This window comes from Momordica charantia (assembly GCF_013281855.1).
Source record: "Momordica charantia cultivar OHB3-1 chromosome 11 unlocalized genomic scaffold, Mcharantia_2.0 BLBB01000011.1, whole genome shotgun sequence".
In the NCBI taxonomy this organism is placed as follows: domain Eukaryota; kingdom Viridiplantae; phylum Streptophyta; class Magnoliopsida; order Cucurbitales; family Cucurbitaceae; genus Momordica; species Momordica charantia.
This window is the reverse complement of record NW_028275159.1, coordinates 8,971,836-8,999,546: the sequence shown is the minus strand read 5'-3', so window position 1 is coordinate 8,999,546 and position 27,711 is coordinate 8,971,836. Positions and strand designations below refer to the sequence as shown.

Sequence of the window (27,711 nt, the reverse complement as noted above, 5' to 3'; positions counted from 1 at the left end):
GAACTGGAGCAGGCTACCATGAGACAAACAAAAGATCTTCTTTCTAAAGAGATTCGATTCGGAACTATTATATGTCCAAGATCCAATATTATTTCATTGAATTAATAATTTAGTCACTAAACTGTGTTATATCCAAGTTTGTAATGATTTAGTTTCTATGTAAAAAAATTTGTTAAATTTTTTATATATGTAGATCAATCAATGAGAAACCAAATGTGTTTATGAATTACAAAGACTAAATGGTTATATGATAAAAATCGACACTTAATTTTGATAGGATTTTTTACGGTAGGGACTAGATTGTTACAAATTTTAAACTATAAAAACTAAATTGTTATATACTAAAATTCAGGGACTCATTTTGTTACTTTAGAAAAATACTGAAGCCACATATGTTGTTTAACCTAATATTAATAAGAATTTTTAAACTTATTTAAGGAGGATAATCCTTATTTGAACCGCCAAATTTGTATTAACCACCCAACTATTTTGATGTTGCCATGTTGGCATTCAACAATAAGGGTTTAAATGGATAAAATTGAAATTAAAAATTTTCGTACTCTTTAAAATTACAATAAATTTATAAATATTTAATGCAAATGGGTCTTTTATGTCCATTTTTATTTTTTATTCAAACAAATGTAAAATGAAATTGCCCATATAAGAATGCAAATATCATACGTGGGCCAGCTCATTAAATTATATACCCAAAATCCTTTATCATTTTTATCCCCTTTTTAGTAAACACGTGGAGTTGTCAAAACGAGCTTAACTCAACGATAATTGACATATACCTCCAATCAAAAAGTTGTCGCGATTTCTCTCAACTACATAAGTATTTTTGTGGAGTCAGACTCCCTAGCAACCATCCGTCTAATTCAAGGGATTACGAACACTCTATGAGCTGAAAGGCCGTGGATTCAAAAAAAGAAGAAAAGGAAAATAAAAATAAAAATAAAAAACCTTGATGTGAGATCCAAAAAGAAATTAAAAAAAATTATTGTCGTTTAAATATATTATTGTTTCTTGCATTTTTTTTTAGTTATGACGTGGTATTCCTCATCCTCTAACAACTAAATCTTTAACACTTTTCAATAGAACATGACTCAATAAATAAAACATTTATTACATTCTATGAAATTAAAATGTCGGACATCTCTATATTTTTTGAATTTAAGATAAAAAAAAAAGAATCTGATTTTTTATATTAAAAATATAATGATACTTCTTGAGTTGATTTTTTAATTGAAAGTTTATCTTCCATCTCTACATTAGATTTTTTTAGTTGAAGGGTTATCTTCCATCTTTATATTTATTTATTGTTAAAAAATTGTTCTTCACACTAAAAATGTAACGATATCAAAGATTTGACTCGAAAGCAATCAAATAAATGCATAAAATATAAAGAAATAAACAAATCATTAGACTTTTTTAGAACAATATATGAGAATGGAGATTCAAACTCACGACATTGTGGTCCAAAATAGGTCTTAACCAAACTATACTCATGTTGGCTATAAATCAATATACTTTCTTAAATCCAAAAATTTATTATTATTAATTTTTTTTAGTACAACATGTGAGGGTGAGAGATCGAACTCACAACCTCTTGGTTTGAGATATATATCAATTATCGCTGAGTTATGATCGTTTTGACATCGAAAATTTAATGGCTCATTAATCGCAACATTTTGTAAAAGATTATAATATTACCCAAGCAAAAAAGAAAGTTATTTTTATTTTCTGAATAAGAAGTTGGTGTGGGACATTTGAAACTCTTTTTCTACTCAATTTAATTTTTTGCCCTTCCCTTTTCAAAAAGTTTTTGGTGTTTGTTGTTTGTTTGGTAAAGAGATCCACATTTCCAATTATTCCCACCAAAGGCCAAATAGAACTTTGGCACACCCATTTCATATATATCATCAAAAACTTCAAAATAAGTAAAAATAAAATAAAATAAAATTATGGAGAAGATAATTATAAAGTCAAAATCTATATTCCCTCAAAAAGAAAATGCCACTTGTCAACAATAGAACCCTTCTCCCTTCTCCACGTAATTATTTTTATTTTGTGGTTTAAATACTTTTTTTTATCTTTATACCCTCGATTCATTTTAATATTTGTATTTTTAAAGTTTTATTTTAATATTTATATTTTCAACTTTAGTTCATTTTAGTTAGTAATTTTGAGAGGTTCACTTTAGGACATGTACTTTATAAAAGTGACTATTTGGTCCTTCATTTTTATTTTATCTTATTTATTTCGGTCAAAATTTTAGAATGACATTCCATTCACTGAGTTATTTAAAATATAGTCATAAATTTGTATTGAAAAGTTTCTATCGTGTATAAAATTTGTGTTTAAATTTTACAAATAGATACTAAAATGGTCACTTTTTAAAAGTATAGGAGCCAAACGAACATTTTGAAAGTACATGAACTATAATAAACAAAAATCGAAAAATCATATTTTGTTAATTAAATGCATTCTTTAATTATGATTGGGAGTGATAAATTGTATAAAAAGTGATTTTATTTAGGAGAAGTGGTAGTGGTTATTAACATAAGCTTTCAAAGTTAATATTATGAGAAATTTGGGCATTTTGGGTAGAGGAAGTACTCATCATGGGAAAATGCTTAAACCTAAAGTCATTTTTTTTGCAACAAAGCCAACCACTATTTCCATCACTTGATTAAGTTTGCAACCAACTATAACCAATAACTCATATTTCTTTTTCTCTCTCTTGGCCACACACATCTCTCTCTTCCTTTCTCTCTCCGCTCAAAATCATTCCATTTAATTTGAAGGGGACGTGTGAATAAACGAGTCCAACTCTAAATTCTTCTGAAAAATATCAGTTAATGGAAAAGAACTAGAACTCTCGATTGAGTTCTTAAGATTACTTGGGATCGAACTCGTTGAGTCAATGCTGAGAAGATAACTACACACTCTTTATCAGTGAGGCAGAAGACTCTCAATTAATTGTCCTCCCCGTGTCACAATATAATTCCCCACATCATAAGATCTTGATTTCTGGTCCTAATTAACCCACTTCGATCTCGAGAATAATTCTATACAGTTGGATGGTCGTATCAATTCAATTTCCTGTCCTCGTGTACACTTGTCTTTAAATTGAAAATAGGATTCATGGGCTAGGGAGAAATCTTGAAGAATTTGAATTGCCCTCCCTAAAGGGCAATCCCCAATCATCACAAAACCCTCAAAAGGGCAGTTAGGGAAGCAATTAAGGGTTTATCTCTCCCTAATTGATCCAAAACTCAAAAGGGTATTTTGGTAAAATCACCCAGGGCACACCAAGTTCAAAGGTTCTATATAAAGCAAGCCAGCATCTTGGCTTTCTTCTCTCACAACACACTTAAAAAACCTTCTTCTTCCTCCAAAGAAAAAACAGCTTTTTTTTTCCAAACCCAAAAGAGAGAAACTCATCAAAATGGAACATATTTCACTTCAACAGCAAAAGGCCATGGCTGAGGAGAAGAACCATCAAACACTTAAAAAGGTAACCAAACTTTTATTCTCTCTCTCTTTGTTTTCCTTTGTCTTTGCCCTTCCTTCTTGGCTCCCTTTCCACCTCTCCCATTCCCCCAATTTACACTTCTCCACATTGCCCTTCCATCTCTTCAACCAACCAATAGACAAGAATTTCATGTTTCTCCTTTGCAACGGACTCCTTGTTTTCCTCGCAAACTATTCTGGTCTGTTTAGATCTCTCTCAAATTCTAGACGAAATTACGACTCTTTCAGAGTCTATGATCAGTTTGGTCCCTTTTCGGATTCGATGATGATGTTGGAGGTTGAGAAGCCACTGCTTGAGAGAGATACTACCGATGTTGCAACGATACAAGAAAGAGGAGGTGGTTTTACAACTCATCCAGAAAATAAAGATGAGGAAAATCTAAGGGAGAATTTGGCAGCGTTGATGGGAGGAGAGATGGAAGAAAGGGTCATTTCAGTTGCAGAAGGTGGTGATGAAGAAGACAACCATGAATCCAGGTCTAGCCTTGACGACACAATAATAGATGAAGAAGGGAATAGCGGAGTATTGAGTGATGAAGAACTAAACAAAAAATTTGATGAATTCATCAAAAGGATGAAGGAAGAAATCACCATCGATGCTCGTAGAACTCTAGTGGTAGTTTAATTAATAATTAACTTTATTAAAATTACAATGTTAAATGTTAAAGAAAAAATTATGATATGGCATCTCAAATATGCTTGTAATATATATTTTTTATCTCCTTATTCAATCATAGCTTCTTCCTCAAGAATTTACAAGTATAATATTATTTGCATCCCTCTATATTTGACATGATATTAGTTGTGATATAAATTTAATAAAATTCTTATTTTAAATGATACTATATAAATAATAAGGAATTTTTTTTAACCAAACAAAAGGGCATTTTGGTCCTATTAAATTTGATTGCAACAATAATTGGAATTTGGTGATCCCTTTTAAAGTTGCTTCTTTTATTATTCATTTGGTCTTCTTTAAAGCTTCTTCATTGGTTGGTGGTAGATATTTTTACAAATTAATTAACATATTGTCATGGAAACCTTTCATAAAAGATAAAAGGTACCAATACAATAATTTCTATCCTTTTCCATATGGATGGAAAATGGGGATGTTTTTTTAGTTCAAATTTTCGACTTTTTGGTTTATGCTTTATATGTCTTAATCAGTTTAGTTATATTAAGTTGGCAATTTTTTCAAATATCGTGTTGTTTATTCTTTTCATATTATTGATAGTTTATTTGAGTGTTGTAATGATTAACCGAACTGCGTACTTAGTTAACTGTAAATAAATATTCATAATTTTTCAGATAATTTCTTTTAAGTTAAAAAACATATTTGGTCCATATACTTTGACTAAAGTAACAATTTAGTCCCTAAGCTTTAACTTGTAACGATTTAGTCCCTGTAGATTAAAATTTGTAACCATTTAGTCCATATCGTAAATAATTTTGTTAAAATTAAGTGTCAAATTTTATCATATAACAATTTAATATTTCTAGTTATAAACATATTTGGTCCCTCTTTAGTTTATCTATCTATATATACAAGAAACTTAACAAAAAAAAATTCAACATAAGGACTAAATCGTTACTAACTTTAAATTACAATGACTAAATTGTTACATATTAAAGTTCAAGTTTTGATATTGATAGCTCTAGAAGTTTTGAAAATAGAAATCATAAATTATCCCCAAAATTGAATTAAATTTCATTATTAAAAATAGCCTTGAATCTAAAATTAACCCATTGTTATCTTTTACACTTCCCTGTCCTCTTCTCCCCCTCCTTCAAAGTTTTCTGTTTCCCTTTTTTTCTTTTTGAGTCTAATGATGCGGTAGAAATGAAAATTTGAACCTTTGATCCTTGATCGACGATATATATCTTAATCAATTGTCTCTTTCTTCTTCAAAGTTGATCCTTCACACTACTAATCTCTCGAAATATTTCTCGGGAAGAACAATTTAGTTATTCTCTAGATAAAAAGAGATGAATATAGATGGGTACCCATAAAATCTTTATAGAAATATGAATATTATTGCGTATATACTTAAATATTATAGTGTATATATTTAAATATTATCGCAAATAATAACATATAAGTCATCAATAAAAAAAATCATAAGAACTTCGTGGCTTATCTATATTCATAGAGAAATATAATCGCAATGTTGTATTATAAAAGAAAAAAATATTATATATTTCCATATGGGTTCATATAATTTACTCTTCCGTATAGATTATTGAAAATATCTTAGCTTACTAACAAAAAATATTTTTAAAGTTAAATTTCTAGTTACTTAATTCACTCCTTACCCTCAATGGAAATAAAGTGTTCTTCTTTCAAAGTGTTGAAGTTTATTTCAATCTTATTATATTATTCACTTTTTTCAATAGTTATATTATTCACTCTTCAATCTTCACAACTCTATTTATAGAAGCCTAATTTATAAGCTAAGTTTTTTTTCCCCTATTTGTATTGAGCAAACACAACAAACTTTAGTAGCCATCAATCAATGTCAACACATAGATTCTTTATGCTATTGCTTTTTGACAACTAAGGAAAAAACCAAAAATCAAAATACTTTTTAATATAATGAATTTTAATTATCTTCGAGATTGTTCGACTCATGAGTTATACTTTGTTATTCGAGATCAAAAAAAGTCAAGCCTATATTTTGTATGGAAGTTCGTTGATTTGATAAAGATTACGTATATACTTGTGTTCATAAATTCAAGGTAATAAAACCTAAAGCTTTTTATATATATTTTTTTTACGATCTAATTATAAATTATAAAATTCAAATTTCTCGACCTGTTCAACTAGAATACACCCGAATAATCCTTAACTTTTGGCGTTTGAGTTACATGCGAGTTCGAAAAGTTTTCTTCGTAGAAAAGAAAAGGGAAAAAATTATATTATAAAAAAAAGAGAGAGAGAAATTGATGTGAAATGAAGACAAGATTCAGATTCTTGCAAACACACACAAAAAAACAAAAAATAAAAGGGCATTTTGAGTGAATATTTAGAGAGTCAACATCTTCACATATGCTCTTTCCTTTTCATGGATAAACTCTGAGTAATTCAAATCCCAAATGTTCATCTCTTTTCTTTTTATTACAAAACAAAAATGGAAGAAGAATCCCATATACCAAATTCATTAGTTAATGAAGATGGCTGTAAATTGATATTTACAATGATCATAAAAATATCATAGAGAATATACCTTTTTTTTTTTGCTAAATATATATAATTGTGTTCTTAATATAAGTTATTTTTCAATTTTGTACCGGATTAATCTTTTAAATTGTTTTAATTAAGTTCTTACCGTTCATAAATGTTAAAAGAATGATGACGTTGGAATTTCAAAATAATATTTTTTTCATGACATAGAATAATTGCCAACATTATATTTTAGGCAGACCTCAATTGCTTAATAACATATATCTTCGACTAAAATATAAAAAAATAAATTTTTTTTTAACCATGGGATGGCTCAAGTGGTCAATGTAAATAACAAAAGACTTAGAGGGAATGAGTTCATCCCGTGTTTCCTAATTTTAGGATTCTGAATCCAAAAACAAGGTTCAGAATTTGGCTTAAATGGATTCTAATTTTCAAAAACAATTTTCAAGTTTCTGCCCACCAAACACAAATTCTTGCAATTCATTCTACCTCGTTGTTTTCAAAAACATAAAAAAATGAATCGAGTTGCCTACCAAACACAGCCTTAGAGATTGAAATTTTTCAAAAATGGTACGAAAGAAATTATTGATGTAGGTATATTAAAAAGAAAACCCCTAGAGGAAAAGGAAATTGTTTTAAATAGTGACAAAGATGGAGAAATTTCCATTTAATGAAATTGTCCAACATAGTTGTGGGGGCAAAGAATCCATGGATTCTTGCCACTCATGTGGTTGAAGAATAAAAAGTGGTCATTTTCAACTCAAAAAAGTAGGTTCTATTCCAAAACTAAAAGTGCCCTCTCTTCCATCTTCAAGAAAGTTGATTTTCAAAACAAGTTTTATTTTATATTCTCCATTAACCCATTTGGGAGATTTAAAATACAAGCCAGTTGTTAAATTTTCACGAAATTTTCTATATGGTTCCATATTGACATGTCTATAGTACTAAATAAAAATTGATAAAATATAAAAAAATATCACTAATATGAACATAATATTAACATTAATATTATTTAAAAATAGTGAAATGTTTACTTGTTATTATGATTTTTTTATTTTTATAATTTTTCTAGAAATACCAATCAACTTCAATATACATTTTCATCGATCGATATTTAAAACTAGTTGAAATTTTTACAAAATTTTAAAAAATAGAGATACTTTGATGATCTTGAAGTTACTTGAAATTCTAACTTGTTCGGGAACTTCTACATGTGCTAGGTGACATTTGAGAATATCTTAGTGAGTATAAACTCTTTTATAGACACAGTTCTAAAAACTTGTTTCAAAAGTATATGATTATTTTTTTTTTCAAGACTTGTCCTTCATGGTAAATCATTCAAATAAGATTTGGAGTGTAATTCTCTTTCTAATTAAATAGATATGTCAAATTTCCCACCTGATATTAGGTCAACTAGTTAAGCATATATTTTCGACGGAAAAGTGAGTGTTCCAATCTCCACTCCTACGTGTTGTTGTACTAAAAAAAATATACGTTGAATTTTAAAATAATAATAATGATAATAAACCATAATGTTCATGTTCCTTAATTGAAAACAAATATTTATTTGATAATAAAAAAATTGTGAATCTATTGTCACCTACACTCACGAATGAAAAGAAAATTGTTGAGATCGAACAATCTTTCCATCCTTGAATTTGCACCAACAAAGAACTTAAATAGTACTGAAATAACCATGTTCCTTGCTCAAATGTTGAAAATTTTATGGAACAAAAAAAAGTTGTTGAACCTAATTTCCTAAAATTTCATCCCACTATTATATGCTTCCTTCACACCCAATATTAGGCCTAACTTCAATAGTAGTTAATGATAAAGGCGTCAATAATAGCAGTGATAGAATGTTAAAGGACAATGATATCCTCAAGTATCTCCACAATAGTATGATATTGTCTACCTTAGGATTAACTCTTACGACTTTACTTTTGGTTTCACAAAAAATGTTTCATACCAATGGAGATAACTATTCTCACCTATATACAATAGATCACTCTTTCCCTAGTCAATGTGGAACTTTGTTTGCACTCCCTTGTAACCTCAACAATCTTTCAAACAAAGTATCACTTGTATCTTGTCTCAAATAGTCATTCACCCATCTACTCCCCGACACGAGATTTGATTTGTTGACTCTCACCTAACAACAAGAGCCTGGTCCACACTGCAGTTAACATCAACCCCAATTAATAGAGCACCTGCTACCATGGAACACTTGTGGGAACACTTAATGTCAACGACTAGACCATATCGCACCATCAATCTCCTCTCCTTGCACAAAGCTACATCATTCTTCCTATCAGTCCACCTGGCTATAATAGGCTTCCTATCAATCTACCCCGACATGATAGGGCATGTCTTGCTCACCACCTGAGAATAGAGCATGTCATGCTCGCTACCTTAAGCAATTTTCGTCCAATCTAGAGATTCATCCACGACTCTATAATGACTATAAAGTTCACCAATCACCCTTATTTGTCCTTTGAAGATTTCTCTCACATAACTATTTTTTTTTACAACGATAGTCTCCAAGTATCTCCTCAGTGGAATGATATTGTCCATTTTAGGTATAACTCTCGTGACTTTGTTTTTGTTTCACCCAAAAAATCTTATACCAATGAAGATAATTATTCTCTATACACCATAGATCACTTCCTTCCCTAACAGCAGAAGAAATGGAAATAATCAGGGATGATCTAAAGATTTCTCCTAAGTTCTAGAGATATGCAAGTTAGTTGTTAACCCCTTTAATAATAATAATCACTGACACAATTGTTAAATAGGTGACACTTATCCAAGGAAAACCAACCTCATCTACAAAGAATCCTCAAATTGCAAATTCCACAAGACCTTTTCAAAGTTGTCCAACATACTACTTAAACTACTCCTTTGGCTTACTTATGCAAGTAATGGGAGAACATTGTATGGGCACTTCTCTCCATCACTTGTTTGGTTGTTTGGCATCACCATTAAAACATATACAGGTAAAATGTTCTCTTCAACAGTAAGATCCTTCTAAGTCATGCCTCTTAACTTATAATGTGGCAACCTTATCAATTCAAAAAAAAAAAAAATCTTATTTGACAATATAAATCATCTAATAAACTCCTCAACTTCACATGTCATATCTCGTCGCAAACTTATCCACAAGAATTTTCACTTGAGTAATATAGTAATAATCGAATTATTTTGTCTAAAAGTACTATGTTACTCATTCTAGCCATTTAAAGTCTATTAATAAATACTACAATAAACATATGAACAAAGAAAGTCAAAATAGAAAACACACATAGATATGCAATATATTTTAGAATTTTTGGTGATAGATTCAAATTTCAGAAAGTATGGAACTAAAATTCTATTGATTTAAACAGCAAAACATAGTGAAAATAATTAGAGACAAACAATTCAATGCTTAGTTCCTAGTGCATGGCTGTTAACATCATATATTCAAAGTAATGGACACAACTTGATCTCTACTAATGGTTCTCTTTGTATAAGAGAAATTAGAAAGCTAAGCATATCACAATTTAAAGCAACATCAATCTAATCTAATTAAGTGATAAAGAAGTGAAAACCCCATTCTTGGGGGAAAGAAAATATTTCAATATTTCTCACATAATTCAATTTGTGGTTTCTAGCTAGTTCTTGGTCATTTTGCTTTCAGTTCAACAACCTGATTGGTGTCACCTAAATATTGAACCCTTGACCCACATCACAACCATATTGTATCCTTATAATTAATTATATTAAATGTATGACCAGATATTCTTATTAAAAACTACTTTCCTGTTAAGGTGAGAAATTATTGAAAATGATTGTCAAAATGTGGCTGCTATTCTTGGGACTATAAATGAGAAAGCTAGTTAATTTAATTATCAGAAATAGAATATGGCTGCTATATTTAGATACATAGAGTGAAAAAAATGAAAAATGATTTTTAATCCTGTACATCTAATAATTATAAGAGTGGGATCAACATTGAGATTACCATATTAAATATCTTTCGTTTAAAATACATGGTTAAGAAGCTTTTTTAATCTCTCAAACATTTAGGTCTTGACGACTGTTTTGTTTTTGGTTTTTATGTATTTGAAAGTTATGTTTTCTTGCACACAATTTCTTTGGTATTTTTTCACACCTTTTAGAAATACATTTATATTTTTAACCAAATACAAAAAAAAATTAATTTTTTAAATTTGACTTAAATTTTGAAAATATTTTGAAAAAGTTGGTAGCAAAACAAAGAAATATAGGGATGAAAGTAAGGTTAACCAGCTTAATTTTCAAAAATAGAAAATTCAAAAATAAAATGATTATCCAAGCCGAAGCTTGTTGAATTCATAGTTAGTTACATCAAATCATTTCAAAGTTTGAACAATTTATAAATAATATGTTTTTTAATAAAATAATTTTAAAATATGACTTAAGATATTAAATTTTACAATTTACTTTATCTTACCCAAACTAAAATATTACAATCTACAAAAAAATAAAAATAATCTAATTATATTACATATTTATTAGAATCTTACCACATCGTTGTTTCCTTATTTATAAGATTTATTCACTTCAATCACTCCAATTATTTTATGTATTCCAAGGATTTCAATTTATTTTAAGAACAAAATAAATATTATAAGAAAAAAATATTGATTTATGATGTCAGCAAGTTATTGGCTTTTATATAACATCATGTCCAATTTAATCATCAATAAGATACATGATATTCACCGTAAAAAAAAGATATATGACATTCTTTTCTCAAGAAAAAAAAACTAGAAGATACACGATATTCAACTTATGAAATACAAATAATTCATTAATCTATTCCAGTCACTTTTCAGCTACTTAACGATGATACCAATAGTTTATTAACTGGTTCCAATAATTTGTTAACATAGTGAACAATTTATAAATTTGAGTTCGGGATTTGAACCTCTAATTCCTTAGTTTGTAACTAGCCACGTAACTTTTTCTTCCGTATGACATTATCTTCCGTATGATTATGACATTCCTTAACTTTTTCTTCCGTATAATAACATGTGGTGATGGTTCAAACACATGATCTTTCAATTGAAAATATCTACCTTAACCAGTTGAATTTTGGTTCATCATCACCATTTAATTTACCATCCTATTCAAGGACTATTACATCAATTTTGATGAAGTGTTAATAGTATAAAAAAAATTTATGTACTAGAGTGCAAATTGAAATTTAAAATAATAATAATATTTGAAGGAAAAAAAAAACAACCCAACCAAAATCGGACACTAACCCCTTCGCATAACTCAACTTATTAAAACACGTCATAACTCAACTTATTAAAACACGTCCTAAATGTTAGACGTTGGAATCTCTACCTCCAAGTTTCATCTATACTCCACAAAATTTTCCTCAACTAAAAAGTTAATAATTAAGATTCACCTAAAATTTTGCTAGAAAAATTCAATTTCAGGGGATTTATTATACCCTTAACAGTGTACATCAGAAGATCCTCCATTTCAGTTTTATCAAACTTCAACACCTAACTTCGGATTTGGGAGATCCATGATGTGGATATTAACAACCACACTGGGAAAAACTTCTAATGTTTATAGCTTGTATACGTTTAACAATCACCTAGAATTTACCAGTTCTAAGATGAACACATCCTATTTTGGATGGTAAATACTCTTCTGACAAAAAGGAAAGATTGTGCACAGAGAGGGCTTCTATCTCAAATTTCACACCCTTTTGCAGCATTGAGTCCAATTCCAACCTAAGGGATCAAATCCTCTTTGTAGAAAATGGCAATATGCATGAAGACAAGGACAACAGAAAATTAGAGTTCTTAACAGAAGCTTACCTCCAATGTGGTACCTCTCTCTGCAAGTAGCATCTGAGTAACAAGGCTTCGGTTCTTCTCTTATCTGACAGGATAAGCAAGACCCTCAGAAAAGGTCAGAAAAATTTCATTTGAAACCGCAAAGATAGAGAGTATTAGAATATATTATTCCTCACCCTCCATAGTCAATGGGATGAGACATTGTTCTGGAAGATTGTAATTCTCAGAGTCTGAAGCAAAAGCACCAAGCCAGCGTAGATGTGGAATTCTGAGATACTTTGCATCGTACGCCATTTGCTAGTGAAAAGGAAACGGGTCAAAATCACTAACTGGAAGTTAGTTTAGCCTTAACTGAAAAAAAAAAAATGCTTCTCAATGTCTCATTGTTCCACATAGTCGATTAGTTCACTGCTCTCTTAACATAATTGAGTAGATAAATGATTTAGATGATTGTTTTAGGAGCCTAACCATGGAACCAAATCGATATGTTGTTAGAATTTCGAAACCATATGGATCACAATCTACCAAGCAAAATGCAGGCAATGCCGAAACATCAACGAGAAGCCGCAAAAACCTGACTAATACATGCATATTCCCATGATTCATATAATATAATCATCACCAACAGTAAAATGAGATTAGCATCCAAAAATGTGTGTGTATGAACATATTTTGCTTTACCTTCTGGTGGGAACATCTGGATATCCACGTCCCTGAAAATGAAAATGAAAACTAACATTTACATATGAGAATTTTCAAGTTAACCGAGTGTAACTCGACTAGTTAAAGCATGCATTGATGAACAAAATTTTGGAGGTTCAAATCCCCACCCTATTGTTGAACTAATTTCAAAGTTGCAGGACCAGAGACATACTCACCGTGATTACAATGCAGCGGTTTCTGCTGCAGAACTGGTCATTTGCTAAACGCTGGAAAACTGCACATTGAAAACATCAAACCATATATATTGACTGATCGAGGTCAAACTTAAAATTGAGTTTATTTAAACCGCAAAACTAGCTTCTATCACTATAACCTTCACCTGATTCCTTCTCAACGATGAGTATGTATTCCGCAGCACTAACAATGTCTGCAGATGAGAATAAAATAATAACAAGCTAAAGCAGAATCTCAGGCCAAAAGTTTTGAAGATTATGAGGAATACGATAAAAACCATGTAATTTTATGTCGAACTTTGGCAGAATACAGCATAGAAATCCATATCCAAAGATATCATTCAGAAAGTTTCTATTTTAAGTTCTAACGCAGTGGATTGGCGATTTATCAATCAGTATCTGCATACCTGTGACTTCCTCAACTTGAACAGGAATGGAGTGGGCCTGGCAGTGATTGAGATGCATATATCCAAATTACGTACAGCTAAGAGTTAAAAAAAGAAGCAATTGCATCATGAAGAACAATCAAGTTCAAGTATAATGCTTACACTGTTAGGCTTCTTTATGCAATCAAATCTCCTACCAGCTTCTGAGAACCTCAACCAACCCATCACTAACCTATAAAGAAGTGTCTAAGTCAAGATTCAGTTCTTAATTTTCTTCCTCAATGGAACAGAGCGCAGCAAAAACAACAAGTTTTTCTTTAACAGAATCTAATGGTTTAGAAAATCCTGACATGGGTAGGTATCAACCCACATAACAAAGAATTATGTGATACAGACTGCTTGTAAAAGCTCATGTCAAGAAAACAAACAGCATTCGTCACTATTTTCTTCTTATCTGAACTGAGCATATTATATCTTCAATACGTACCCATTTCCAAAAGAAACCTGTCAAGAGGACACAAGTTGAAATGATCATCACACACTTTATTATCAGAAGAAGCTTGCGACACAAACTACGGAACTTAAAGAAAACTGTAATTGAACTGTTAGTGATGTTTGAAAGCAAAAAACCAACTGTAAGTTTATTTATTAAAGCTAAAATATGCGGCCAATTTAAGATATGCAGCCAACCGTTAGTAGTACCATACAGAAATTAGATCCCCCATAAATCACATTATATAATCATTGAAAAAAAGAAAAAAAAAAGCACAAATTGAATAAACAGTAAAATGAAGTGCGGCACCAACCACATTTAGATTGTGCCGACTACATTGCAAAAGAATGCAGATGTCGTTGATTGCCCGATCAACAACTGACTGATCTGCAAATATTATTTGAAGAAGCCAATGTCAATAAAATCTGGCATGCTATACAAAGCATTGTTGAGAAAATCTCCTGCCACGAACTTACTGAAAACTTTAATTTAAAGGATATGTTGAATTCCGATCCTTCCGAACTTGAGTGCTTATTATTTTGTGAAAGATATTGTATCTTGGAACAAAACTACTGGTTTCTGCTGATAAAATGATGGGTTAGCTTTACCTGAAAACACAGAGGGATGCATATAATATATATCTCTCTTCGAGCTATGTCTATTTTCTCGCAGAAGCTGCCGAACAATGAGTAGAACTCTAAGCAAGACATCTGATAGAGCAAAATAAGATCAAATAAGACACAGGTGTACTTTATACAGATTATAATATCATTCATTGACATAACTGAATCACCTAGTCTACGGACATGGCTTTCCTTTTGAAGTGTTAGAATCTCCTTCCCTTCGGATAAATTGAACTTGCAACAGCTGCATTTAAAGTCCAAATTCAAGATCTACCTCTTCACGTTCCAGAAATACATTGTATTGACAAGTAGAAACATTATTCTTAAAAACTCATAATGTGTTTCACGAAACTGAAAACTAGGTGGTAAATGTTAAATGCTGATTTGAACTATGCAACTTTGTGCCTCAATTTCGAGTGATAAAATCTCGTCCGAACTGCTACTAGGTTTTTTTTTTTTTGGCTGGATTTTACAAACGATAACTGTTCTGGCCTCCGGGAAGATCCAAGAAACTCAGCAGTAAATAACGAATCCTAAATGATTCAAAAATGAATACAGATTGGGAAATGAACATTCCTAGTCGAGTAAATCACATAGAATCGTAATAGATTATGATCTTTATTTGGTAGCTAATTTGCAGGTTCAGTAGAAACCAAAACTGCGACCAAACGAAACAAGATCCGAACCAGTTTTCAAGAGAATTAGTGCAGTAATTTTTAAACCGATCGATTGCCATCATCTTGGAGCTTCCGTTGCTCAGCTCGACGATCATAGATCTTGTTATCTCTGAAAAACGTTGAAATTAAAAAGCGGAAGGAAAATAGCAACAATCGAATCAGTAATTGTTTGGAACCAATATGATAATGAGAAAATTGAATGGAATTGGAACCTCTGATTCTTCTTAGAATGTCGCTTCTCTCCGAGCTTGCTCGCTTTCCCTCCATTTTCTTCGATGCTGTTGGTTTTCAAAACATTGGTCTTATTATATACGGATGAGGCTGTGGGCGCACGCGCCTTTTTTTTCCCCTTTTTTTTCCCTTCCGATTAGAACTTAGAAGATGTGAAATTTTTTTTTCTAATAATTTAAAACTTATTCCAAATAACTTTCGAAACTATTTCAAATAATAATGCCGGAAAGATAAGAGGTCTCTGGCCTATGGAGTGGTATTACAAGGTTGTTTGACCTGCTAACGTGGCACTTACATGTTAATTTTGTTTTTAAATAAAAACTGTAGTTTTGAATTACTGGCACGCAACACACTTTTTTTTAATATGTAGCACGAATATTATTATCTAATTTAGTATTGATACATAGCATGTTATGTATTTAAAAAAATAAAAAATAAAGTCACGCAATTCAAAACTCGATTTGTCGTCTAGAAGACACGATTGATTTAGAAAAAGAAAATGCCACTTGAGACGACTTGTTATTTTCCAAGCATTATCCTTTTAAATAATTTCGAAAGTAGTATATATTTGGAATAAGATTTAAAATTAATATTATTAAAAAAATCTAGAATATGTGGTGTGGAATTGATGCGAATCAAACAAGTTTTAAAATTAACATTATTGAAAAAATATATAGAAAATATGGGGTGGAATTCGACGACCTTTAGATTCGAACAGGTGACTTAATCCATTCAACTATGTTACATATTTTATTTATAATTAAAATAAAAAAAATATATATATATATATATATACTGTTTTCTAAGATTGTTTCAAAATATATTGATTATGTATTGTTGTTCCAAAATATATTGATTATGTATTGATTTTATAGAGTTTATCTTCCTTTGTTAAAATTAAAATTTGTTAGTGAAGGATGAAGGTAAAATTATTATTTTTAATTATATATTTACCCATTGAATCGCGGTGAGGTCTAAACTTTCAATTTTATATCTATAAAATTATTAAATTTGAATCTATTTAATAGGTCCCTACCTTTTAAATTTTGTGGCCCATAAATTTTTACCTGTTTTGTATTTATTTTTTATTTTTTTAAATTAAGATTGTCTAAAAGTTCCAGATTTATTAAATTCAAATATATATGAACTAAGTCTGTTATTTAACATTTTTTAAGAGGATAACATTGGTAGCATAGAAGTGCAGGTTTGAACACTTGGCCTATGAAGGAGAGTAATAATATTAGCTCAAAGTTTTTATTAGTAATTGTTATTATATCACTCGGCATAGATTCTGAGAAAAATATATAGTTAAAATGCCATTCAATAGAGAACATTCATGTTATTGTTGTTGGTTTTTTTTATTTTTTTTATTTTAAATATACGACTTTATCAATATATATGAATTTTTAACGGTAAATATGAATTTTTAAATAAATATAATTTAACAATATAAGCTTAGCCCAATAGTAATTCACATCAATTATCATATTCCTTTCTTTTTTATCAAAGTTTAAAATAAGATAATTGATGCTTAGTTCACCGAACTATATTCTTATTATTATTTTTTAATACAATCAAATGTAGAAATACCCATGAATCGAAGTTAATAATTAATACCAATATATGTAAAAATAAAACCATGTTTAAGCAAAGTTTGAATAGGGTCCTGAGTTATAATTTCTTTAGTAAACAAAAAAATTGTAATACTCTAATATATATGAAAATAATTTTATATATATATATATATATATATATACACGTCTTAATTTATAATCTTATTTTACTAGATAAAAAAATATTCATATAAATACCATAAAATAAATACGTAGGTTGTAGGTTGAAAGTAGTAGAAAGTTTTAAATTTTACAAAATTAACATCCTTCAAATTCAACCCAAATAAAAATATAATACAAAGCAGTAAGCACCATAAAATTTATAATTTATATGTATATAAAATTTTAATTATTTTAATTGTTTGAAGAAAAAATAATTGAGTAGACAGACAAAAAAGGAGAGAGAGAGCTTGCTTTTTTGTTTTTTTGTTTTTTGTTTTTTGTTTTCTTTGTATTTGAGCACGAGAGAGAAAGTTGAATGAAAATATTGTTACACAAGTAAGAAAAAATTTAAAATGGAAGGACAAGATAATAAAATTTCTCCCTCATTTTTATATATAACTAGTAAGAAACACGTGCGATGCACGTAGAACTCGAAAGTTTTATTTTTAAGTACAAAAAAATGAATTAAAGAAAAAGTGATAAATGACAACGTAACCTAATTTTATAAAATTGAACATGTTGGTTTCAACATTTTATTATTATTATATGAATATTTTAGATATTCTTATTATATTATATTAATTTTAATTAATACAAAATATTGATTTAAACATATTTTCTGTTCATTTATTTATAGTACCTTTTACGATTCCTAATTATTTAATTATGTGAATATTTTAGATAATTCTTTTTTTTCATATGAATATTTTTTTATTGAAATTTAAATCAACACATACGATGTTGCATGAATGCTGAACTACGTATTATATTTTATCATTATTTTTTATAAAAATATTTTATCGGGATTAATTACAATTCTTCATTTATCGTCAAAAAATATTTTTTTGTAATTATAATTTAAAAACAAAGATAATTAATTATTCAACAAAATTGAAACTGAATTTATTAATAATTGTTTTATACAATACAATACTTTATTTATTGGACTTTATTTCTAAATTAGAGGTGGGAAAGTTACTTAATAATTACCTATTATAGTTCTCACATATTTTTACCTATACCAACCCAATATTATCATATGTAGCTCAACCATAAATTTCAGCTAATAACAAAGCCCGATTACAAGGATTTTGTATTTCTAAACATAAATGCACAAATTATAGAAACCTATTTTTCTCTCCTCCCCATTCACACGTGTATCGCATATTTTTACCTATACCAACCCAATATTATCATATGTAGCTCAACCATAAATTTCAGCTAATAACAAAGCCCGATTACAAGGATTTTGTATTTCTAAACATAAATGCACAAATTATAGAAACCTATTTTTCTCTCCTCCCCATTCACACGTGTATCGCCTTTCTGTCTCAACAGCTTTCTCCTTCTGGCTCACCACTACCGTTCCCTCTCTTGATCGCGCCCCTAGCATACAAGTTTAAAGCAACAACATTTTGTGACCTCGACTACAACTGTTATGTCCTCTGTCTTCCCTGTAATGACTTCTACTATGCCCTTTGGTTAAGTATATATGGTGAGAACGAAAATCTCACTTTCTCGCAAGTTTTTTAGTGCTCTCCCCTTTGCATTTTGTATTTATCTCACCCACTATGTATATATATATCTCTCGAAAAGATGAAGAGGATGAAAGAGTTTTTAGAAGTTAAATAGAATAAAGATAATGGAGCATTAATGATCTTCTAATTATAGTCTTGATTCATAGTATATGGCAAAATTGAAATAGGAGGATGAAACACTAAAAGGTATTATGGCATAAATGAAGGGAGAGGGGAATTTAAAGGGGTGGGATCGTGAGGGAGAGAAAAGAGAGATGCAGAGAGAGAAAATTTGTATTTAAATTACACAATTACAATCAAAAGAATAGTTAAAATGAGAGGGTAAAAATCGAACACAAAGTTTCTCCTAATAGTGGCTTTTATATATACTATAGATATAGATATTCTAGTAGAACAAGAAAATTGTAGTTATATGAAAATAAAAAATAAAAGTCGTAGCCAAACACCAACTTTTGGATCCTTATCCCGATTTAGAATACACTATATCGGCTACCAAACAGCCCATCGAAGTTCCAACTTCAGAGCAGTCCTCTTTCCGTTTGTACTGAGTCCTCTCTCTTCCCCCAAAACCCTACTTCAAACCTCCACAACAAGAGAATAAGAAAGTAAACAAAAACCGATCAAAACCCTAAAATCCTCCGAAAATGTCCCCTTTGATTTTCCGATCCCGATTCATTTCCTTGCTGAAGAATCGCCATGGACGCCTCATGAGCTCGGACCTCGCTTCCAGCGCCTCCAAGGATCCCATCAATGCATCCCAGAAGCTCGTCCCCGATCAGATTCCACCCGATGCTCAAGCCACAACTTCTTCCTCCACCAGTAAGCCCTTGAGTTTCCTCAAGTATAGTTTGATTGGAGCTCTCACGGGGGCTACAGCGGCTGCTGGTTACGCTAGCTATGGTACTTTCTCCTTCATTTAACTCCTCACTTTTCTTTTAGGATAATGGAATTTGATCTGGTTTTTGTTTTTGTTTACTGGATGAATTGGAGTTGTGGACTGGTGATTTGTTTTTCAGCTTATAGTTACGATGAAATTGAAGAAAAGGCAAAAGCTCTCCGTCAGTCTGCAAGTTATAATGTCACGGACGATGTATCTGGTTTTGGCGTAAGTGCGACAATGTGCCTGATCTTGAATTTGAGAAACTTAGCCATATACAATGTCATTTGTCTCTCAATTGTTTTCTTATTCAAATTATATAGTTGTTTTTTCTCCTTTCCAATGCACTCACTCAAACCTGATTGAGGCTGTAACACTTACTACACAGGGTGAACATTACATGCCCATTTGTTGGAAATTCTCGGGATGGTACAATACCAATTGATTTTCGTTATTGAGCCATTGATGGTTTAACTTATTTTTGTGTTGCTTTTGTAATTGCACCAAGTGTATATGATCTATATGAGTTGTTTGTGCGATATAACGTTTCATGCTTATGTAAGTTTGTGTATTTTTTTTTCATCCCTCTTTATTCGACTTCATTTATTCTGTTGTGGAAAGCATAACCTTTACATTTATTATTTTACTTTGCAGAAATTTCAGGGCATGCTCTACTCAACAGCAATGGCAGGTAGAAGAACTGAACCTTTTTTCATATTGACTTCACCAATAAAATGCTAGCTCTTTGCATGACGTTAACCTTTCGATGAAGAGCATTTACGGTTTACCCACTGGATAATTTGAAAACCCTACTAACATAACCCCCCCACCGAAATGAAAATAAAAATAAAAGATAAAAAAGTCCATGCGCAAGAGATAATAAAAGGAAAAAATGCTACCATTGCATGAAATTGTTAAATATGTAAATATGAAATTGCATGAATAACTATGCATCATATTATGGAATCAACAACTTATGTTTGATACTATTATCTTCATCAATTACTTGACTGATGTTTTATAAAGCATAGCTCTTTGAAGCTTATGCGCATTGTATAAAATAAGTGAGGTTAGAGATGGTTAAGCTATGGAAGCTTACAGTTTAGGGAGAGAGTAGATCAAAGAAAATGGTGGTGGTGTTTGGAGGGGAGGGGGACTTATATCCTACTGCCTGCTGGGCTTTCTAGTTCGAGTTAGCGCAGAGAGAGACCAAAGATTATCTCTCTCTCGCAGCCTTTTTAATTGTAAGCCCTGAATCATATCATTTAAGCCAAGGGATGCAAATATAAATGTGCCTCAATGGGTCTGCTTCTGGTGCTGAAGTGCACACCTAGGTGATGCTTGGTAGAGGATACCTTGTGTCCATCAAGGTGCCTTTGATGCTCGTGCACCTAAGCACACTTTTTAAAATGTTTCACTTGTGACTTGACGAAGTAAAGAGTTGTGAATATATTATAAACATTGATATTTACTCTTTTATGCTTATTATATGGAAACTGTTACTCACAGTACTGTTAGTTGACAAAAAGAACCTTCGTTGTTGCAGTTCCTGCAAAACTAGTTAATGTTTACTTGGATTTAAGGAAGACAATTGAAGAACAAGTTAGAGTGCGTACGTTGTTTCAGTTTGACATTGTTCTTGAATGTTATCGTCCTCAATAGATTCAATTTTCTCTGACCATAAGTTTCTCGCTCATTGTAGGATTATACTGAACCCAATGCGGAAATGCTTCTTCCAGATTTGCATCCCATGGAACGGCATGTGTTTACACTTGTTCTAGATTTAAATGAGACTCTAGTGTACTCTGATTGGACGGTAAGGCTAATATTGAAGTTAATGTTGTGTTCTTGGAGCCCATGTAGTCTCTGGGTTTTTTTTAATGGTGCCTCAAGTCGTAGTTTTGCCCTTTTTTTTGTATGGCTTTCTTTTGGTTGTACTTTCTTTCTTTGTTGTTAGAACTGTTTTCTTATCCCCAAAAAAATGTGTTATTTTTAATTAGTGAATTTGTTGAATTGCATTTTGACTAGCTTTTCCATATGAATTTCATTTTTCCATCTTTGATCTTCGATGAAATTTCTGCTTGATTTCAATCAATAACCTCTTCTTCAATGTCTTATATCATTAGATTTAAGATGTTTATCCTTTATGCTTTGTACTTGATCACATCAAAGACTTTTTGGGGTTTTTTTTGGCTGGTTGTAACAACTTCTTCTTCTTGCTTGTAAAGAGAGAAAGAGGCTGGCAGACGTTTAAAAGACCTGGTGTTGATGCTTTCTTGGAACATCTTGCCCAATTTTATGAAATTGTTGTATACTCTGATCAATCAAATATGGTAATTTATTCTTTTCAGCATAAGCTCAATGGCCGCATTTATAAAATTTAATCACTACAAAATTCTATTATTTTGTTTTCTATTGCAGTATGTTGATCCTGTCATTGATAGGTTGGATACCAAACACTGCATACGATATAGGTTGTCAAGAGCAGCTACAAAGTATGTGAATGGAAAGCATTATAGAGTAAGTTATGGATGAGGGTTTACAGCATTCTTTGTTTGATTAATTCTTTCCTAGATATTTGGATCTTACAATTCTGCATTGACGCAAGTCTTTAAGATTGTATCCGTTGTTTAGAATTGGCTCATACCATCTATTTTTACATTCTACATTGCTTCATTGCCATCTGTATTATACTCGATTATATTTTTACTTCAACCCCTGTATTAGAAAACTTCTTATTGTAATTCTTTTGGATGAAAAAGATGGATAAATTGAAAATATAAAATAGATGATGAGTATATCATTGATTTATGGAACCAGTAATCCTTTGAGAATTTGGTTCAAGTGTATAATGCACCCTTTCTTTGTTGCTTTTCCAAACAAAAAAACAGGACCTGTCAAAGCTTAACAGGGATCCCAGGAAGATTATTTATTTGAGTGGCCATGCGTTTGATAGTAGTCTTCAACCAGAAAACTCTGTTCCAATAAAGCCATGGAAGTGTGAGGGCGATGACACATCTCTACTTGATTTTATACCATTTCTTGAATGTAAGCATGCTGCTCTTGCAATATGATAAGAGTTCATAACTAGGGATGATTATGTTTGGTTAGTGCAGATTTGCTATTCTGGTCACAGCTGCATTGACATTTACTTGAATGTGCAGTTGTTGCACGAAATAGCCCAGCTGACATCAGACAAGTATTAGAATCGTATAAAGGTTGTGATATTCCAACAGAATTTATAAGACGTTCCAAAGAGCATCAAAGGTATTCTTCTTCTTCTTCTTTTTACTTTGCAGTTGTTGCATTTTATTCTCTTTACCTTTTTTTCGAGGTTTTACAATTCTAGTCCCTTTACTCTGCTATTTTTAATGTTTTGGTCTCTTTACTGTCCTTTGTGGTTTCATAAATATCTAAAGGTTAGAAAGTGAACCTGACATTATGTAGAAGCTGCCAAGCTGGCATGACACCATGCTCGCCTCAACATTTTTTGTTAAAATTCTTATTAAAAAAAACTTTTTTGTCAATATTTGAAGGAAAAAAAAACTGAAGTCAAACAAATGAAAGTATGGGGACCTAAAATTTTAAAATGAAAATTCACAAGGATTGTAATCCATCTTTTCTGGTCAATGACTGCGTTTTGTTGTTGCCTTTGTTCAATTTTTTTTCTTGGTTTCAGCTAAAAGCTGTATGCTAAAGGATATGGTTTCATGCTTACAGCTTACCTGTGATTTATATTGCATGTTGGATTTTTATAGATATACGTGAGGTGATTTGTAAGAATTGTACTTGTGAAATATAATTTTAAATTAGATTTACGCAGGTTTGATAACCATCTAATTTTTCGTTTTTTGTTTTTGGTTTTTATTTTTCGTTTTTTGTTTTTGGTTTTTTGAAAAACATAGTTGCTAGTTAATCAATTTAATTTTTTATTTTCTGCTTTTTAAAAACATTTTTAAAATTTTACCTCCAAGCGGTAGTCCAGTTGGCAAGGACTTGGGGTCTCCTGGTCATACTATCTTACAAGTCTCTCAAATATTGTTTCAAGAATTGAATTGCAATAAAATAATCTCTTTTACGATGCTTACAACAGAGGTTGAAACCACTGAACTTGCTTATGCTCTCCAGTGCTCTTTGACGTCTCTCGAATGTGGGCCTTGAGGCGGGTTTAGGTGCCCCTGGGTATACTTATAGGGGAACAAAGCTTCGGCTCCCAGTTACCTATGTAAATTTCAAAAACAGAAAAAGTAGTTTTTAAAAAGAGGTTTCTATTTTTTCAAAATCTTTTTTTTTTGTTATAATGCTCACTCTTTCTTTATTTAACATATTTCCCTCCAACAAATTTATCTCTCGCTCTAAATTTTTAATTTCTAGAATATTTAGTTTTATCTCTCTCCAAAATTTTCATCTCTATATTTTTATTTCTTTCCTTTTGTTCTAACATGTCATCCTCGTTTTTCTCTCTCAGGCCTAAAATTTTGTCTCTAAAATTTGTCTTTTATAACCTTTTTCTGTTTCTAATTTATTTTTGCTCTAGCAAATATCTCCAAATTTTTTCTTATCCAATTTTTTTTTTCCAATTTATTTTGCTATAACTTTTCTTTATTTTTTTCTCTGAACGAATATATCTGAATTTTTTGCTGTCTAAATTTGTTTCTCACAATAAATTTTCTCTCTTTCTAATTTTTCTTCCTTTTATCTTTTGATCTCAACTTTTACTCGCTTTCTCTCAATTCTTTCCTTTTTGTTTTAACTTTTCTCTAAATCTTTTTTTCTCTCTCTAAAATTTCTCTTTAAAATGTTTCATTTTATGAGTTTTTATTTTCATGGTTCTACATTAGGGATACAAAAATCTCTACAGGGTCGGGTTACTTCTCGAAGAACAGAGAATGCATTTCCCTCCATGTCCCGACCCAGCCTCAACCCCAATTCTATTTTTTTAAATAATTAATACATATTTTATTAATAATTTTACTAATTTATGAATAAAATATTGAATATATTTTTTAACTAATTATTTATACTAGTAAATAATAAATTTTTAGTAAAATAGATATAATATATATCTCTTTTTTATTTTTTAAATTCTGAAAATAACTAGAATTAATTACTATATTGATAATTTTTCTTGCAAAAATTCTCGTCCCCAGATGGGTTTCCTTGACCCGGACCTCGACTCCCAGAACCAGAGAATGAGGTGGAGAAGAACTAAATATTTATGCTAGGACGAAGATGGGAGAAATTCCCTACTCTTGTGCCACCTCATTGTCATATCTACTCTACATAAATTTCTCTCTCTAGCACATCTCTTCAATTCCCTCACTTTTAAAAAACTGAAAACTAAAATGGTTATCAAATATATTTGGTTTTCTTTTGTTTAAAAACAAAAAATAGTTATCAAACATATATGATTTTTTTTTAAACAAGAGAAAACTAAAAAACCAAAAACTAGAAACAGAAATTGTTATCGAAGCCCTTAATTTGCTTTTTTTGCTTTAATTTTAGTAACATTCAAGTTCCTTATAATATTAAATTATTTTCTGCCAAAAGATTGATAGACTCCAAATCACTAAATATTATACACCTATGAGACAAGAGCGGTCATGTAAGCAATAAGGAGGGGTTTTTTGTGTGGACCCTAAGAATATTGTGTTTTTTTTTTTTTTTGAAGAAGGCCCTAGGAATATTGTTAGTTAGAAGGGATGAGGAGGTGTAAGAGCTGTGATGTGATGTGAGGGGAGATTTTAAAATAGAATATTGTTGAGGGGGGAGGGGTATCTTTTTGCATATTGAAATTTGTATGGCTCAGTGAGTCCTTGATGGAGAGCTGGGGAGTTCTCAAAATCACCAACTTGATGCTCTGTTTTGATAAATAATAGTGAGTCCTACCAAAGACCTTACAAAGTTTATTAAAAATGCTAGCGAATTAGATAATATATGTAACTGTAAAATGGGATGAAATGAAATTTCCAATTAGTTTCTACTAGTAATAGACTCATATTTTGGTGACGATTATGTCCATCGGGCAATTTTGTATTAAGCATCCATCTATCTTATGATTTAAATGGTTGGGATCATTTCATCTAGTCATGTTCTAATCTGATCGAAATCTTAATTATATCGACGCAGGCGGATTCAAGAACAGAAGCAGCAAGGGCGAATATGGAAACGTTGAGATCAGAATAGTGTAAAAAGTTGATTGAAATTGTAGTGTCGAGAAACACAGATATTGTTTAGAATCAACTCAAGCCAGCTTTCCTCCTGCAATCCAAGAAGCAACTTCAGATTGATTCCACCTATTTTCTCTTCTACATTCCATTAGTCGCAGCTTCTTGATGTTCTACAAGAGCAGTACGTAATTTTATCATTATTTTTTTCCCAATCTGAATAACCCCATAAGTTTTGCAACTTATATCTCATCATTTCTGGAGAAGAGATTGTTCTGCCAGACAATGAAGTTTTGATTTGGTGTCATGCATGTCCTTTTGATGAGTGTTCATGACTGGTCCTAAGTTTAGCCACAATTATAACTTGCTGATTTTGTTAAACAAATTTTTATAGTTGTATAAATCAATATTATATTAACTCAGAAGTCAGAGTAGTATATTCTCTCAATTGATTGGTACTTTGATTCTTCTTACTTGATAAAGGCCAATGGTTGCGCCTTCATTTTGACAATGTAATATATATTCTAGCATTTACTATTTTGTCTCTAATTTTAAAAGGGTCCAATTATGTCATCAAATTTTGAATTATGCTTCTTTTTAGTCTAGTGGAAAGTTGATGTCGTATGTCTATTAGATAAATTTCAGCTGAGTCGGCATGTTATGATAGACGGACAAACAGATTACTAGACATATGACAACAACATTTTGCTGATTATGCTAAATATAAGGACTGAATAAAGGGGTCGAGAGCTCTGGGGAGGATGTTTGGGCTCTTGTTCGCTTTCACGTTTTCCTTTGGGTCTTGGTGTCTAAAGCCTTTTGTAATTAACTTTACTTGATTCGAACCCGTTCTTTTAGTTTGACTCCCTTTTGTTGGGCTTTCTTTTTTCCTTTTTTTGTATGCCCTCTGTTATTTGGATTCATAATTTATCATATATTCTTATTCAAGAATGCACCACCAATAGGTAAAATCTAGAACTTAATTTAAGTCATGACATTTTTTTGTGCTTTTGTTCTTGTTCTTGGCAGTGGCAAGTCACTTTCTTTGATAACTTCAAAGTCTTTGTTTGTGCTAGCAGGCAGATTCTTGGTCACTTTCCTTCTCAGCTTGACGCCAAAGCTTTCTCGACTTTAAAAGTCTCTGTCCACTCAATAAATATGGCATCAAGTCTTCTTCATCTCATAATCTCTTTTCCCCCATAAGCTCCATATTTTCTACTACTTTGAAATTTCAAATATTTGGGCTATTCATTTCCTCTTCAATGCAACATTATTGCATGCTTGGACCCATTTATTGAGTAAACTCTTTAGGGACATGTTGGTAATTCTATCAATATTTCTGTTAATGGATGTATTTGTCGTTTTTTCAGTTCAACATGGGGTTGAGATTCGAACCTCCAACTTTTCGATTGAAAATATATGTTTTGATCAATTGAGTTATGTTCACATTTCTATGTCTTTAAAATGTCACATCAAAGTACCAATAA

General features: G+C 30.9%; 3 protein-coding genes across 7 annotated transcripts; 2 read left to right on the top strand and 1 right to left on the bottom strand.

The window, feature by feature from the left end:
• Window positions 1-3,354: 3,354 nt before the first annotated feature.
• LOC148208079 (uncharacterized) lies at window positions 3,355-4,268 on the top strand. The gene has a single exon (XM_088119387.1). It carries the CDS (start codon window positions 3,452-3,454, stop codon window positions 4,160-4,162), a length of 711 nt encoding a protein of 236 aa, XP_087975513.1. The 5' UTR covers window positions 3,355-3,451; the 3' UTR covers window positions 4,163-4,268.
• A 7,899-nt stretch (window positions 4,269-12,167) lies between these two features.
• ATSPO11-1 (Spo11/DNA topoisomerase VI, subunit A protein) lies at window positions 12,168-15,987 on the bottom strand. 2 transcript variants are annotated; one of them, XM_022283969.2, is made up of 15 exons: window positions 15,849-15,987; window positions 15,646-15,745; window positions 15,130-15,203; window positions 14,945-15,046; window positions 14,650-14,723; window positions 14,331-14,347; window positions 14,006-14,075; window positions 13,865-13,901; window positions 13,604-13,651; window positions 13,440-13,498; window positions 13,243-13,274; window positions 13,030-13,135; window positions 12,738-12,858; window positions 12,583-12,646; window positions 12,168-12,495 (listed from the first exon to the last, which is right to left on the bottom strand). In XM_022283969.2, the coding sequence occupies exons 1-15, from the start codon at window positions 15,901-15,903 to the stop codon at window positions 12,357-12,359; spliced, it is 1,098 nt and encodes a 365-aa protein (XP_022139661.1). In that variant the 5' UTR covers window positions 15,904-15,987; the 3' UTR covers window positions 12,168-12,356. The 2 variants fall into 2 exon arrangements, with proteins under 2 accessions (XP_022139661.1, XP_087976046.1); XM_088119920.1 differs by lacking the exons at window positions 12,168-12,495; window positions 12,583-12,646 and having other exon boundaries at window positions 12,775-12,912.
• Window positions 15,988-19,708: 3,721 nt separating this feature from the next.
• Window positions 19,709-27,670, top strand: TIM50 (Haloacid dehalogenase-like hydrolase (HAD) superfamily protein). 4 transcript variants are annotated; one of them, XR_002601357.2, is made up of 11 exons: window positions 19,709-20,080; window positions 20,197-20,285; window positions 20,712-20,748; window positions 21,604-21,665; window positions 21,760-21,873; window positions 22,286-22,390; window positions 22,479-22,577; window positions 22,949-23,105; window positions 23,222-23,324; window positions 26,187-26,408; window positions 27,304-27,670. XR_002601357.2 is itself a non-coding variant. In XM_022283944.2 (10 exons), exons 1-10 carry the CDS (start codon window positions 19,825-19,827, stop codon window positions 26,230-26,232), a joined length of 1,068 nt encoding a protein of 355 aa, XP_022139636.1. In that variant the 5' UTR covers window positions 19,709-19,824; the 3' UTR covers window positions 26,233-26,672. The 4 variants fall into 4 exon arrangements, 1 of the variants encoding a protein (XP_022139636.1); XR_002601358.2 differs by having other exon boundaries at window positions 27,301-27,670; XR_002601359.2 differs by having other exon boundaries at window positions 27,254-27,670.
• Window positions 27,671-27,711: the final 41 nt, after the last annotated feature.